General features: G+C 45.8%; 1 protein-coding gene across 1 annotated transcript; it reads left to right on the forward strand.

Annotated features, from left to right (window-relative positions):
* Positions 1–5443: 5443 nt before the first annotated feature.
* Positions 5444–9881, forward strand: CUNH1orf186 (chromosome unknown C1orf186 homolog). The gene is made up of 5 exons (XM_008053931.1): positions 5444–5454; positions 5692–5792; positions 6957–7100; positions 8767–8828; positions 9681–9881. The coding sequence occupies exons 1-5, from the start codon at positions 5444–5446 to the stop codon at positions 9879–9881; spliced, it is 519 nt and encodes a 172-aa protein (XP_008052122.1).
* Positions 9882–16814: the final 6933 nt, after the last annotated feature.

Raw genomic sequence — 16814 nt, forward strand, 5'->3', positions numbered from 1 at the left:
AAAAAAAAAAAAAAAAAAAAAAAAAAGCTAATACTGCAACTAAGCAAGTCACACGAATACTTTGGTTTCCCAGTGCATAGAAAAGTTTTGTTTACACTATACTGTGGTCTAAAAAAACCCAAAAAATCAGCACAGTGGACAACACAAATGGTACTTGGTTCATTAACGGGGGAAGCGAGGGCCAATTAGAAGCCCAAACTTCACCTGCACGCAGCCTACTTATGGAGTTAATCCTCACTTGTACCCCACATTTGCAGACATATGATGTTTCAAATTGAGAAGCTGTAACACTTTTTAAAAATCACTTTTGAATTTTAAATTTTATAGAATAAAAATTTTTTAAAAATCAGCACAGTGGAAGAGGGCAGGACAGTCCTACCTTGATGATGGAATGAGGCATACTGAACTCTCACTTGGTTCAGGAGCTTTTTTCACATTATCACCTTAAATTGCTAATTTCTCAATTATTGGGTGTGTATGTGTGTGTGTGCATGTAAATGAAAGATGTTTCTGCTGACTGTCTAATCAGCAATCTGCAATGAGACCCCCAAGAAACAACCTGTTCATTGCGGTTAGGGGCCACTAACCACTTACATAGTGGCCTCATCCTGTCCTGGATCTTATCTACAAACTATACTCAGAACAAATGCCTTCGTTTTCTAAAATTGACCAACCAATTTTTTTTTTTTTTTTTTGAGTTGGAGTCTCACTCAGTAGCTCAGGCTGGAGTGTAGTGGCACACTCACGGCCACCCCAGCGTTCACCTGCTGGGCTCTGGTGATCTTTCCACCTCCACCTTCCAAGTAGCCAGAACTACAGGCGCGCGCTACCTCGCCCAGCTGTTTTGATTTGTTGTAGAGATGAGGTCTCGCCAAGTTGCCCAGGCTGGTCTCGAACCCACTAGCTCAGGTGATCTATTCGCCTCGGCCTTCCAAAGTGCTGGATTACAGGCTGAGTCACCGAACTCGGCCAACCCAATTTTTAATAGCTCTCTACTCTAGTCATTACTGTGGTGGAGTGTTTTAGGGTTGAATAATACCTAGTATTATGGAGTGCTTCCCATGTGCCTGGCATTCTATAAAGGTCTTTACAGTATAAACAGTATAAATTACTCAGTCACACAAGAATTCTGTGAGGTAGAGACCATCATTCCCCCTATTTTGCAGATACAGAAGCTGAGGCACTGAGCTCAATAATTCCCATTCAGAAAGGGACAGAACTGAGATCTGCAGCTAGGTCTATTTGATTTCTATACTATGTACTGCTTTCATTTGACATAACTACCGTGTGTCATTTGGCTAGTAAGATACTCATAATATATTAATATGGGGAAAAAAGTGTAGGCAATATAGTTTTGCATAGAGAACCAAAATATACACACCCATAAAGAAGGACAAAATTATGGATGTCTCCACAAATGGGATGGATTGGATTTAGAGTCCATTATACTCAGTGATCTATGACAGAAACAGAGAACTGAAGACCACATGTTGTCACTCATAAGTGGGTTCATCACAATACTGCAAGAGAGGGATCGACAGTAGCAGGACACATAACACCACTAAGCGGGGCGGGTGGGGAGGCATGTAACATCAGTAAGGGTATCTGATCTTAAACCAGGGGAGGTGAGAACCTGTTGGAAGCCTAAACTTTACCTGCACGCAGACTACCTATGTACCTTATCCTGACTGGTACCCCACATATTTACAATAAAATTTTTAAAAGAACCAAAATAAGATATTAATTTTAAAATAATGGAACATTTATCAAACGCAGAGATTATCAACTGGTAGCAAAATCTCCTACCCCAGTGGGCATTTGGAAATGTGTGGGGTCATTTTGGTTGTTACATTGACCTGTTACATTGATAGGCTTTCAGGATGCTCCATGTCCTACTGTTCCAGACAATAAGGACTTGTCTGGTCTCAAAAGTCAGTTACTACTGAGAAACATTGATAAAATGAAATAGCCACAATTTTACATGATACTATAACATTTAGAGGTGGCAAACAAATGCCTTCGGGGAACAGTCAGGAAATGAAGTGAACGTATCCAAGTTTAAAGTGTATAAATTCAAATCTTTTTTTTTTTTTTTTTTTGTGGGAGTCTCACTCTTGTCACCCAGGCTAGAGTGCAGTGGCACACTCATGATCACTGCAGCCTTAACCGGCTGAGTTCAGGTGATCCTATCGCCTCAGCCTTCCAAGTAGCCACCATGCCAGGCTCATTTTTCTTAATTTATTGTAGAGATGAAGTCTCGCCATGTTGCCTGATCAGGCTGGTCTTGAACCCCTGTGCTCAGGTAATCCTCTCACCTAGGCCTCCCGAAGTGCTGGGATTATAGGTGTGAGCCACCACACCCGGCCAAATTCAAATCTTTAAAGCATATCTTCAAACAAAAATCTTCCAGGTACTGAATCTGGCCTGTGGATCCCCAGATTGGGACTTTTTTTTCTTTTTGAATCAGGATCTCACTCTGTGACCCAGGCTGGAGTGCAGTGGCTCCATCACCACAGCCTAGACCTCCTGGGCTCAGGTGATCCTTCCGCTTCAGCCTCCCAAGTAACTGGGAACTACAGGCATGTACCACCATGATTGGCTAATTTTTTGATTTTTTTGTAGGGACGAGATCTCTCTATGTTGCCCAGTCTGGAGGTTGGGGCTTTTTAGTGGAGGTGTCTTCTGATCAGGAAACATGCTTACAATATATAAAGCGGAAAAAAAAAAGCCACTGCTAATCTCATGTTTTTAAAAGATTGTGTGTATACCCATATTTGCACATATACACATATATTCATGAAAATGTTTGGAAAATTTGGGGGGAAGATATGGAATAAGACGTGGAGTGATTTTGTAAAATGCTTTGCTCATTCATATTTTTAATTCTGCAACTTTAAATATCTACTAGTTGTGTGATTTTTAATAAAGTAGGAGAAAGTCTTTAAAAATTAGAAGCTGTGAGTGAAGAACACAGTCCTTGCAACCTACATCCCCTTCAAGGGGAGATTACTTCTGTGGCTAAGGACAAATGAGATATTCAGTATTAGGTAATCAGTAGTGAAGTGCTAGAGCTCCTTTAAAAATGGAACACTGTTGATTTCCCAAGCACACTGCCTACCTTCTAGAATTTTCACTTCTTTTGTGATGCAATAAATTTCTCCTGGCAAAGTCCAGCCAGCAGGGGTATTGAGAACTCCACTGAGAGCTTGAGAAATCAGGATCTGTGCTGAAATTTATCTTAGGGGGACTTAATCAAAATGAGACAAGAGCCGGACATTTTAAGAATAGCGATGCTTCTTTTCCAATCAAGTCACCAAATCCTTCCAACACATTGTTTTTCCTGAAAAATCTGCATCGTGATCAGACGTTTGTGTTATCCTTCTAGCATGTCAGCTCTGCACTTTTTATTTTGTGCACATCACTTTTGACTGAGCTTCCCTTGTGGATCTTGCTGACCATTGGGCAGTATTGAATTTTCTATCCATTTGTCTACAGACTCTGGGGAGGTAGAGAAGATGATTTCCTGAAGTCCATTCCTGCCTGCTATCTGGATCTGTCCCCATATCCCCTCTCTCCTGCCTCCCTGTGGCCCCTTCTTACCAGCACCATAGTAAGCTAGTGGCAGCTCTCCTACCTGAAGCTCTGCTGCTAACAAGGTGACCTTATGGTGCTTCTTGGTGCCACAGGGGTGGGTGCTGGGACAAATGGAGAGAGGGCTCCATAACAGACAGGAAGGGGAGTTCTCCCACCTAGAACAGTTCCACTTTCCCTCCCTTGCCCGCCATCTCACATGCTGAGTCTGTACCTAATGAAGAACTCATATCTGCATTCTGAATCCACCTTTCTAAACCAAACTAAGCAGACATTTTTGGGAGTGGTAATGTTACATAGACTTTGCTCTTTTAAGGAAAGCAAAAGGTAGACAGAGGTAAAGTCCTTTGGGAGAAGTGTCTAGAATTTATCACGTGGAAAGAGAGGGGTTAAACAAGTGTAACAAATACATTGGGCATGTGTTGCTCCCAGTGTTTGACCTCCCTTCAAAGAACTGTCATTCCCAAGGACTGGCTTGCTGCTGTCGCCCTGTGAAGGATGTTGGGGAGACAGTGTTATTTTCTCTGCTGAAACTTCCATGTGACCAAGGCCCACCGCCACAGAGAGGCAGTGATGGAGAACCCGCACCCTCCCTTCCTACCATTTCCTTCTCTGTCCCCAGGTTCTTGATGCAAGTTTTGGTCCTAGGAAGCTCCAGAGTGAAACTACAATAAAAGCAAGGACACTCTTACGACTTCTCAGGATGCCTTTAGCACTTGGAAACCCTGATGGGGAAAATAAGCCTGAAGGCAGTTAAAGGCTTTTAAAGGTTTATTTGCAGTCTGCTGGCCTGGCACAGGATTGCTTGAACCCAGATGTGTTCGACACCAACCTGGGTAATGCAGTGAGACCTCTGTACAAAAAAATCAGAAAAATAGCTGGGCTTGGTGGTGTATGCCAGTAGTCCCAGCTACTCAGGAGGCTGAGGCAAAGGATCACTTGAGCCCAGGAGGTCGAGGCTGTGGTGAGCTGTGATCATACCAAAGCACTCTAGCCTGGGTGACAGAGCAAGACCCCGACTTAAAATAATAATAATAGTAGTAAATAAAGTTTGCAGACTGTGGCAGGACGGTGGGCAGGTGTATGCCTCCACCTCAGTGCTCAGGAAATACCACTTCAAAAGTTTTGAAATCATTATGACTTTGCTTATAGAAAATTCATCCACATGTTGATGGAATTCATAAACTGATTTTTAAAATACACACATCTGGGATAGTACAATAGATAGCATCCACAGCTCAGTGATGCTGTGTCGTATGAGTGTATGTTCATGTGTGTGCATGTAGTACTTGGACATCTCCAAATAATCTATACCGGTGAATTTGCTCAAGGAGGACCCCTCTGTGCTTCCAGCAGAAGGGTAAGTCTCTCCTGGAGCAGAGAAGAATGGCTGGGAGCGTAGGCTTTGGACTTAGAGCTCAAATCCAGGCCCAGTCACTTGCCCGCTGTACAATCTCCGATGTCACTCACCTCTCTGAGCTTCATGTTACCTGTTAAAAAAAGGAGGGTGCTGATAGCAGTACCCTCATAGAACTGAGTGAACTGGGTAGGACAGTGTGCGCCATGAGCTCAGCACTGTGGCTGGCACCAGACGAATGCCAACCAACTATTAGGTACTAATATTGTTACTGCGTGTTTTGCAGGTTTGAAGGTGGAGATCTTGGGAGAAGAAGGCAATAGACACTCAAGCAGCTGAATCTGCCTGAGGGAAATTTGGACACAGAAGCCAGGAGTCTGGACCAGCTACCTGCAGATCTCCCGAAGGAGCCTGCCAGTGGCACTCCTGGGAGACGAGGTGCCCAGGGTGGCTCCCCAAAGTACCTGAGACCAGCTTATGAGCAAGAAGGGCATTATGCTGACTGAGTGAGTGGGCATAAGAAGAGCCAGAGCAGGCTCTAATCAGTCTACTCGGTGTACTTGGCTTCCAAGTACCCATACTACCCTCCCTGGCTACCCCAGCCTTGTCCAGAGAGGCAAAGAGACCCTCCCCAGGACACACAGATGCGGCGGGTGGCTTCCTCTGGCCAGGGCAGGGACAGGCTTACAATTGTCTTGGCATCCCTGCAGTCCCTGACGTTGTCCCTTCTCCCTTCCTAACAGAGACATGAAGCTCTGGCATGGCTTAGTGATCGCGGTGGTGTCCCTCTGCCTGCAGGCCTGCTTCCTCACAGTCATCAGTTACCTGTTCAGCAGGCGCACAGGTAACTGGCTCAGCTGCCTCTCCCCTCCTGGGTACTCCCAGCGACCATTCCCAAGCCTGCAGCAGGATGAGACCCCTTTGAAGTTCCCAAATATAACAAAAACCTACCTGAGGACCCCATTGGCCAGATCCCTCCCATACCTGCCAGCCTGCAACCAGGAAGTCTCCACTCTGACCTTCTCCACTTCCCCTCTGATGTCACGTTTTACCCAGTCTATTTCTGGTTGGAAATGACTGCCCAAGGTTCTCCATTGCCCAGACCTTCTGCCTAGACACAGATCTGCAGTGCTTATGAGGAAGCACTAGTTTAACCTGGGTCTAACTTGCTTTCTTCAACACTGCCAAAGGACTGAACATGAAGAAACGGCCCTGAATTGCAACAGAAGGAAATGTGACTGGACTTAGAGATTAGTTTAAATTCTTGAACTGATTTACAATGGAAGGTAGAGAAACTCTGTCGTGGGAAGGCATTGCCATCAGGGGAAATAAAACGGTGCTGCTTTGGCTGTGCTAAGACAGGGGATCAGGCAGGATGATGTTTTGAAAGCTTTTCCAGTAAAGAAAGACTATCTTTCTCCATTCACTCATTCGTTCACTCATTTATCAAATATTTATTGAGCACCTAAGGCTATACAACAGAGAAAAAAACAAAAATTCCCACTCTGTAGAACTTTCATTCCATGGAACAGCAAACAAGATAAACCAGTAGAACACATGTACATTAGATTATGTTAAGTGCTAAGGAGGAAAAATGAGGCAAGGCGAGGAGATGCAGACTGGGGGTAGCCAGCACTTGAACTTGAACATGAACTTGCAGGAAGTGAGGGATGACAGCTCCTGTAAAGATTGGGAGGAGGAGCGCATTAGGTACACAGCAGCAAGAGCAAAGAGGCTGCATGGCTGGAGTAGAGGAGCAAATGGGCAGAAGCAGGAGAAAGGCGAGAAAGGGAAGAGGAATGAGTCCCTCAGAGGTCGGGACGTGACTTTTTACTCCAACCGAGGCGAGGAGCTATTGCAGGGTTTTGAGCAGAGCAGTGCTGAGGTTTTCAGGGATTCCTCTGAACGCTTCACTCTGCTGAGGGCAGTGATAGACGGCACATGACTGAAGAGAGGACTTGCCTGACCCAGGCAGTTTTCACTTTGACCTTTGCCTTCTCTCACCTAGCCCTCCAGAGTGAACAGATACTGAAGGAAACCAGGCTCCAGGCCTCTGGACCCAGCCCTGCCCACCATCACCCACCTGCTACCAAGGAGAGGAAGGAAATGCGGACAGACAGACATACCTGTGCATCTAATTCCCCTTACCGGCGTGAGTAGGGGGTCGGGGGAGAACTTGTCTTGAAGCTTATTTTGCTCTGTGTGGACACCCAGGGACCTCCTGTGGCAATCCTGTAGGCCCAAACCTCTAGCGTGAGGATTCCTCACATCCACATCAGTACAGACCTTGCCAGCCTACTTTTTTGGGGAAAGATGTCCATCCTATCATGTGGGGAAGATCCTGCTGGGTTTGTGTGGGTCCAAGTTCTCTTTTGGGTCTGGTCACGTGCAAATGGTTGTAGGGCGTTTGGGGACTGTCTCTGCTCCTCTCTTTGTAATACCATGGCATTTTCTCTTCCCCTCGCCCAGCTAATGGTGGAGCTAACATTTCAACTGGTTCTTGCCTCCAGCCATGACTGCTACTGCGTCAGTGTCCTTGGCTGGTTCCAGAAGCTGGTTCCTCCTCACTCCCCGGAGGGGCCCTTCTTCAAGATCTTAGACCTGGGTGGGTATCTGGGTGTTTGAATAAATACAAGTCTTGCTGATGGTTCAAATCTGTATTGCTTGCCCTCCTGCAAATGAACCAACAGGAAGTTCAAATCTATGTCACCCTCCTGCAAGTGACCCAATAGGTCACTATTCACACAGTGAAAATTGCAGCTTCAGCAGCAACACGATGGAGTCTTGCTCACCGAGATTGCACTTTTTCCACTAGTTTATCTCCTGATTGGTTTGAGTTTGCTTTGACCTGGTTTTATCTTTTCAGTTGAGATAAGGCCTCCATGCCTGTGGGAACCAGGGGAGCTGCTTACATGCCCTCAGTGTTTCAGCAGAATTGGAGAGGCACTGGCCTCACCCTGACACTGGCCCCAAAGTTTCACCAGAGCCTGACCAGAGTCAGAGACTGTCTGTCAGGGACCCAGAGATCATTGCTGAACCCTCTTGTTTTACATGGGACCAAAAACAGGGCACAAAAAGAGTTGATGCTGTGCATGGTGGCGTACCCCTATAAGCCCAGTGATTTGGGAGGCTGAGGTGGGAGGATTGCTTGAGCCTAGGAGTTCAAGACCAGCCTGGGCAACATAGCAAGAGCCCATCTCAACAAAAAAGTTCAAAGAATGAGTTGGGCTTGGTGGCACATGTCTTAGCTACTTGGAAGGCTGAGACAGGAGGATCCCTTAAGCCCAGCAGTTTGGGGCTGTAGTGAGCTTTCATCAGTCCTCTGCATTCCAGCCTAAGCAACAAAATGAAATCTGCCTCTAAAAGAAGATGGAAGAAAGAGATGTGATCTACCTAGAGTTAGCAACACCTTGGACTAGAACCTGTGACTTCTGAGGCCAGAGCTGTGTGCATTGGGCCACATTGTCCCAGCATGTTCCTGCTGACTTCTCTTTCTAGCAGACAGTCCTTTGCAAGCAGTCAAGTCTGAGGTATTTTTTATTAGTTTTAGATGGAGTCAAATGAAGCAGCAGTGCCTGGACTCGTGGACACGTTCCTGCCTATTCTGGAGGCTTTCTCTCCCACCACCTTCCTGTGTTCTGTTTCTCCTTCTTTCTCTTTTGGGGGCTCTGTATCTGTCTTCCTCACTCCTCTTTGCATTGCCGGCTCTGCCTCTGTCTTTACCTGATAATAAGAGAGTTCTCCCTTCCATTGTCTCTATCTTCTCTGAACACTTTCTGGTTTGCTTTGGAAGAGGAACTGTTTGTATTTCTCCCCAGATGACAGTGACATATCCTCAGATAGCTCAGACGGCTCCTGCAGCTCACCTCCTGCCCACCAGGTAATGGACTCATTCAGTGATCTCAGTCCTCCATATGCTGGGGTCCCTGCTGTGAAACCCTGAGACCTCAGGCTGACCCAGTTATAAAGGTAGAAACAAGAAAGAAGGGCTCCTTGAGTCATCCCAGCATCCTTAGCTGAGGGTGATCAGGCTCCTTCCTACTCACAACCCCTTATCAGCATGGGTAATCCAAACAAGGTGGGTCTGAGCAGACCATAAAAATCAAAATGTGGCTGGTGGCTCATACCTGTAATTTCAGCACTATGGTAGGCTGAGGTGGGAGTATTGCCTGAGCCCAGGAGTTCAATACCAACCTGGGTAACATAGCAAGACCTTGTCTCTACAAAAAAAAAAAAAAATTAGCTGGTAGTGGTGGCACACACCTACAGTTCCAGCTACTCAGGAGGCTGAGGCAAAAGGATTGCCTGAGCCCAGAAGGTCAATGCTGCAGTGAGCTGTGATCGTACCACTGCACTCCAGCCTGGGCAACAGAGTGAGAACCTGACTTTAAAAAAAAAGTGATAATAGGAAACCCCCTTCTCCCCATACCTCAGTCACTGGGCCTGGAACCTGCTCTGAGTCCTGACCTCACCTGGACTGAGTCTCTGCATCTTATCCCCTCATCATCTCGACCTGCCCATCCATAAGCCCATCCTAGGCAGACAGGTAGAACAAAGTCATGGGCAATCTTCCTCATTGCCCTAGACCTGTTCTCAGACACAGCTGCCTGGACCCAGGTCTTTCCCATCAAGCCATGGACAAGACTCTCTGAGCACGAGTTCAGTCCTGGAGTCTCACCTCCTCCACACAAGGTAGAGATCCTGACCCACATGTCTCTGCTTTTCTCCTTAGGCCACCAAGGATGTGAATTACACTCAAGTGGTCTTTTCAGCTCCTGGAGAAATAAAAGATGACTCTTCTCTGGACTATGAGAACTTAAAGGAAGCCACAGATTATGTCAATGTCAACCCAAAAAGCCACATGCTCAATGTCTGGACTTTTGTGAACCCTGCTGTCTCTGAGCCAGTGGAATACAATCAAGCGGTCATGTAAATTCTAGATTTTTTAAAGGGGTGCAGTTCTTTACGGATTCTTGCATTTAATTTGCAGGGAAATTCCTTGGTTTTGTTTTGTTTTTCATAAATAAAGCATGGGGCGGGAATAGATAGGCCTATGCCTCAGCAAGAAAGATTCAGATCAGATGTTAGGAAGAACTTCCAGGTAAAGTAGAAAACACAGAAGTATATCAGTACATAGAAAGTGAGATCTCTCCCTATGCAAAAAAAATTGTTAAGATTTTAATTAGCTGTTATAGAGTTTCGTTTGGCAATCTTATGGCTAAATGTATCTCTTTGAGTTCTTTAATTATTGGCAATAAACAACTTCCTTAAAAGTTTAAAAAAAAATTTCAACCACTAGTTCCTCTTGCCTAACCCTGCAGTTGTCTTTCTGTGTTTTGCTGAATAATCCTGCTCTGCCCTCAGAAATTTAAATAGTACATTTAAAAAGGCCACCATCAATCAACCTTTAAACTTACTGCTTCTTATAAGCAAAAGATGCCAAATAAGAATCCCCGTAAATACCGACCAGTATCACAACCTGTTATTCCAAGAAAAACCTTTCAAAACTCAATTTGATAAAATTCAATATCCGTTCCTGCATAGTTCTTAAAACTAGTCAGGAATACAAGGATGCTTTCTTTCTTTTTTTTTTTTTTTTTTTGAGTTGGAGTCTCACTCTGTCGCCCAGACTGGAGTGCAGTGGCCGCTTCCAGCCACCGCAGCCTTGACCTGCTGGGCTCCGGCGATCCTTCCACCTCAGCCTTCCAAGTAGCCGGAATTACAGGCAAGCGCTGCCACGCCCGGCTGATTTTTTGATTTATTGTAGAGATGAGGTCTCGCTGCCCAGGCGGGTCTCGAACCCGCGGGCTCAGGCAATCCACCCACCTCAGCCTCCCAAAGGCGCGGGATTACAGGCTGAGCCACCGAACCCGGCTAGGATGCTTTCTTAACTTGATTAAGAATAGCTCATATCAAGTCAGCAGATTATGTGATATTTAACTGTAAGGTCTGAGAGGCAGTTCTATTAAGTCAGAAACAAGGTAAGAATGTCTGCAAGCCTGCCATTCCCTTTACTATCTAACATTGTTCTGGAAGTTCTCATCAATGCAATAAGATAGTTAACAAAATTAAGAGTTATAGTTGTTGCAAAGGAGGATACGTTTGTCATTGTTTGCAGATACCCTAGTCCTAGAAAACTATAGGGAATTAACTTAAAATGCTTTAAAATTGATCACTTGTGGTTACTGATGATGAGAGAAATATGCAACATATTTTTTCCAAAAGCTAATTAGGATACGAAATGAAAAAAAATTTTTTTTTGCTCACATTAGCTAAAAGAATATGCCCCTCAAATTGAAACCCTAGGTATACTCCCAGTCAAATTCAAACCCCAGATCAGTGGCATTCCGGTCTTAGAGACCTGAGATCTGTTAACTGTGCCCCATCTGCTGGCCACAAATGACTCTCCCAGCCCTGGTGCCGAGAGCAGCTGGCCAGCTTTCATCTCCCAGGGTTCCTCTTCCCCAAGATGATATAAGAGAATGGTTCTTGCTTGGGTTTCTGAGGTTAGAAAATTTTGCTGGCCTGTTTGTCTCTTCATCTTTTAGCTACTATTATTGTTCCTCTCTTTAGAAAGCTTTTCTTTTTCTTTTTTTTTTATACCAGAGTTTGAACTGTAAGTTGTGTGAAAGCCAAAGGCTTTTCTTTTTCATTTTATAGTTGTGGGGTACATGTGGGGACTTGCTACACAAGTAAGTTGCATGCAGGTGAAGTTTGAACTTCTTTTTTTTTTTTGAGTTGGAGTCTCACTCCGTCACCCAGACTGGAGTGCAGTGGCCGCTCCCGGCCACCACAGCCTCGACCTGCTGGGCTCTGGCGATCCTTCCGCCTCAGCCTTCCAAGTAACTGGAACTACAGGCATGTGTTACCGTGCCCGGCTAATTTTTTTTTTTTTTTTTTTTTTAATTTATGGTAAAGATGAGGTCTCGCCAAGTTGCCCAGGCGGGTCTTGAACCTGTGGGCTCAGGCAATCCACTCACCTCGGCCTCCCAAAGTGCTGGGATTACAGGCTGAGCCACCGAGCCCAGCCAAGTTTGAACTTCTAATGGGCCCTATCTCCCCCAGTACTGGACCTGGTACACAGTGTGTTGCTGTGTGCCCCACATCCAATCCTCCCTTCCTCCCTGCCTCCCCTACCAATGTCTAGCATCTGCCATTTCCACACTTGTACTGTGACCCGTGATCAGGGCCCACTTACAAATAAGAACATGTGGTATTCAGTTGTTTCTATGATTGTTTACTTAGCATGGTCACTGGCTGCATTCACGTTGCAGCAAAGGACATGATTCTGTTCCTTTTTATGACTGTGTAATATTCCATTGTGTGTCTGCACCACGTTTTCTTTATCCAGTCCACTTCTTAGAAAGCTTTCCTTTTTTTTAAAGCCCACATTTCTTTTATTTTTATTTTTTGAGTTGGAGTTTCACTCTCACTCAGGTTGGAGTGCAGTGGCACAATCACAGCTCACAGCATCCTCCTCCTGGGCTCATGCAATCCTTCCACCTCAGCCTACCTAGTAGCTGGGACTACAGGCACACACCATTAGGCCTGGTTAATTTTTTAAAATTTTTTGCAGAGATGAGGTCTTGCTATGTTGCCCAGGCTGGTCTTGAACTTCTGGGCTCAAGTAATCCTCCCACCTTGGCCTCCCAAAGTGCTGGGATTATAGGCATGAACCACTATGCCTGGCTTCTATTTTTTAAGAAACCCACAAATGTGGGTTTATTGACACTATCAGATATAGTTATAAGAACAAAAGAGAAAGCTTTTCTTAATGGAGTACAAGAAAGTCTACTGATTAAAGAAGCTGAATAAGGACTAAATACCAATAATAAGAACACTATACTTGCATCAAGAAATGAAACTCTACTTCTTATTGATCTCTCTTTGTATTTTTTGGAGTCAGAGTCTCACTCTGTCGCCCAGGATGGAGAGCAGTGGCACACTCATAGCCACCACAGTCTCAACCTGCTGGGCTCAGGAGATCCTTCTGCCTCAGTCTCCCAAGTAGCTGGAACTACAGGTGCACACCACCACACCCAGCTAATTTTTTTATTTATTGTACAGACAAGGTCTCTCCAAGTTGCCCAGGCTCATCTCAAACCCGTGGGCTTAGGCAAGCCTCTTGCCTCCACTTCCCTAAGTGCTGGGATTACAGGCATGAGCCACCTGATCTCTTTTAAAAAGGAAAAAAGACCAAGAGTGTGCTGATGAGGTCCAGACTAGTTACAGTGCACCCAAGAAAGACTGTGCAGAGACATTGCTGAGACAGTTCCCATACCAGGAGAGGGGACTAGGGTAGCAGTGAGAGAGGGTCTGCTTTCTGCAGAATTCTAGGACAAGCCTTGGGGGCTGGGAGGAGATAGAAATAAAAAGAAGATTTGGTCCTCTGGGATTCTCAGGGTGGGGTCGAGGCATTGATGATCTAGTGGTAGGGACAGGAAAGAACTGGAGAGCATGTACAAAACAACATCTAATAAAGGGGAACTGACACAGAGCAATGAAACCAGAGCCTCCCAATGTTTAGACATTGGGGACAAAGAATGTTAGGATAGAATGAGTTTAATCAGCGAATACATCCCAGACAGAATTGATTTCTGACCTCAGTTTAGAAAGAAGAGTCAGAAATCAATTGATGGGAGAATTGTATGGAGAAATGTCTGTGACTGGGCTACCGTGGTACTCTGAAACAGTGAGTCAGTGTCAGGGAGGCCAGAGACCAGAGGCTGTAGAATGATAGACCATCTGGTTATGGTCTATAATGAATATTGCTTCAAAAGTATACCATTTTATAGCAAATATATCATCCAGGTTGGCAATAGCACCCTGATTGCTTATAAGGTCAAGAGTGTTGTTTGAGAGCAGAGTTCAGTTGAAAGTGACTTATAAAGTTGTGAGATTTGGTGGTGGAGGGGGCTCCTCAGATGCTCTGATAAGTGAAGAAGCTTTCTGGCTCACCTCCAAGGAGTGTGAGCCAGTAAGCTGATGAATGGGGCCAGCTAACAATTTGAACTAATCCTCAAAGTCATTCATTGCAAGTCAAGTTTCTAGAGATAAAGTAGCTACTAGTTTGTGATATTTCCATGAGCTTAAAGGGTCAGCTGTCTAAATCTGTACAAATAGCCATCTCTATGAGTAATTACCCTTTGAGGAGCAGAGTTTCCAGTTCAATGAAGCCACGTTCTCCCACTTTATATGACATTGGTCACCCAGAGAACAACCATGCTGCTCTACACTGGGTCCCTTCATGAGTGAGGAATGAATAGAAATCTCTCTAAAATTATATGACAATAAAATTCAGAGAAACTGATTTGCTATCGGCAACCAGGAGGTGGTTGACTAAATGTCAACAATGAACTGGAGATACAGACCACAGTAGACCACGGTCAATGTGACCTGCCTTCAATGAATTCTTATTCTAAAGAAGCAAGCACCCGAATGCCCACTGTGAGAACTTCAGCAAAATTTCATGAAAAGAATATTAGAATCAGAGAGATGTCAGCCACCCAGACCTACAAGAGTGAGGAAGTATTTTTTGCTCTTCATCAGTGGGTTTGTTTACTCTTGCAATCAGGACAAATTGCTGGGCTCAGAGGGGTGTTCAGAGGTCTCCTCGACCATTGCCTCAGCCTCTACCAGAACACAGTAAAGTGTTCTGAAACTCCAGCTGTGAGGCTTTTTGAGGTCTCACCAGCTCCCTCGAACACTGACCCATGTGTCTTACTGCCTTTTAGGCAGGAATTTTTGTATTAAGTCCCTCACCCTGCAGCAGAAACCTCTTGTTCTTTGCCCTTGCCCAATATATCCTTCGTGGGCAGAGAGAAAGAAGCATATATGCCCAGGGATCTCAGAGGAACTAGGTCAAGGGACCAAGACTGGAACTTTAGGAGAAAGTTCACTATGGCATTCAAGCTGAAAGGCTGGGTGAGTGACTTTCCTAGGCTGCTCCTTTGGGTCATTAGAGGGGAGGTGAAGTGCGTACACTGGCTCTTAGCAATGTTTGGCTGGAGAAGAGACAGGATTCTTAGGTGGGAGCTGGCTGCCTAACCCAACCCAGCCCAGCCCGGGCCAGGTTCACTTTCAGCTCCACACTGCCACCTTGTGGCTCCAAGGCAAACTCCAAGACACTCTGCTTTTCCCACTTAAGCTGGGGGCGCTGAGGTTTCAGGGAAGCCCCTACCGCCCTGCCGCCCCTCCTGTCTCCCTTCCCCCCTCCACACACACACACCTTGATTTGAGAATATCACACTTTAATTTTATCTTGCACACCCCATTATCATTGCCCCTAGGAAACTAAAGATGCACAAAAATATTAAATAGGCTTATTGGTCAATCTCAACCAAGTCTCTGGGTTGCTGACCCAGGAATGAACTGCTACAGCGTGGGTTAAATCAATAGCCCCTAGATAGATAAAAGACGTATTTGCATACAAAACAAAGACATTGTCATTGAGAAATTACTGATCTAGATCAAACAATATTTAAAAAAAAAACAACATCACTCTGAGAGATCCCCCCACAGTTGCCTAATTAACCCCTTCCTGCCTCTCCTCTGGGCCTGCTCTTCACCTCCCACTCCTACATGGGTGTCAGGAAGTGAAAGGACTGTATTTCACAGTCCACAGGATGGCATACATATTTTACACAAGTGCCAGCCCAGGGACTGCATCACTCAGTTTCTCCTGGGGCAGCTGTCAGAAACGGGATTGGCCCCAGAGAGCACAAAGCCTCCTACTTGCTTCCCACAGGGGCCCACATCCTCGAACCCTAGGCTCTTCCACTAGCCCTGATGGTCCAGGAGATCTCTATAAGGCCTGCAGAAGCTGTCCTCTATAGATCCAGACGAGGCCCCACCATTTCCTTTAGGGTTTCCTGGACCTCAGCTAGGAATGGGCTCCTGAGGTCCAAGGCCAATATCCAGTTGCTTCCCATGGGCCTCATCAAAGGACAAAACCAGCTTTCTGGAAAAGATCAGGTGTAGCCTTTCCACAGGAGGAACAGCGAGGGCCCCAAAGCGAATTCCGCTTGTGCAATGCAAAACAGAAAATACAACAGTGGTTAGAAGGAAGTTCTAGAGAAGGCAAAGTGTAGACAGGGAAGGGGCTTTAGTCAACCTTGTTCCCAGGTCTCCTCTTTACCTCTCTGAACTGTGGACCCTCCTGGGCCCAGGGCCCTGGACATCATTCACTAGGTGCACTCTGGAGCCAGGCCATCATTACCCTCCAACATCTGTTGTGTTCTGCCTATAGTCTACAGTCATAAATCCCTCCCAACAAAGCAGGCATGACTATTTCTATGTAATAAATGAGGAAAGTGCTGCTTAGAGAGATCGGACAACTTGCTTAAATTCACGCAGGCAGAAAAGGGGTAAGATCAAGACTCAGACTCGAGTCTCTGGGGCACACAGCTGGTCTCATTTTTACTTCCCAGTCATCCTGATCAACAAAGATTTGCTACTACTGGCTCTACAGTCAGGAACTGTGGTCTGAAGATGGAACGTGGGGGTGGGAGGCTTATGTGAGCTGAAGAAGGAGCAACTTCAGCAGCTCTGGTGGGCATGGGAGGCTCCGAAGCCCACTCCCCCAGGGCAGATGGATGGGGGAGAAGTGGTTGGATGTCAGGGGCTGACATGGGCGTGAACCCAGTGATGGGGAGGTTGTGGATCCTCCTGTCTGCTGAGCCTTGGTCCCAGTAGGGCCTGCGTCTAAGAACTCCCCAGTGCTTTAGCACTGAAGAGTTGGGATACTTTGGCCACTCACAATACTCAGAGAGGCTCTGTTCTTTTAAGGAAGCCTAAGGAGCCATCTTAGAGGTGAGCGTCCTCTCAAAGAGGCCCAGTATATCTGAAAAGCCACAGTCATGCCTCA

The sequence above is a fragment of the Carlito syrichta genome, unplaced genomic scaffold (assembly GCF_000164805.1).
Source record: "Carlito syrichta isolate Samal-C Ts95f unplaced genomic scaffold, Tarsius_syrichta-2.0.1 Scaffold288873, whole genome shotgun sequence".
Taxonomy (NCBI): domain Eukaryota; kingdom Metazoa; phylum Chordata; class Mammalia; order Primates; family Tarsiidae; genus Carlito; species Carlito syrichta.

Excerpts from the sequence above, each read along its gene's own strand:
- CUNH1orf186 (XM_008053931.1), top strand. Across the intron at positions 5,793-6,956 it reads CCTGTTCAGCAGGCGCACAG|CCCTCCAGAGTGAACAGATA; the intron begins GTAACTGGCTCA and ends TCTCTCACCTAG. Across the intron at positions 8,829-9,680 it reads GCTCACCTCCTGCCCACCAG|GCCACCAAGGATGTGAATTA; the intron begins GTAATGGACTCA and ends TTTTCTCCTTAG.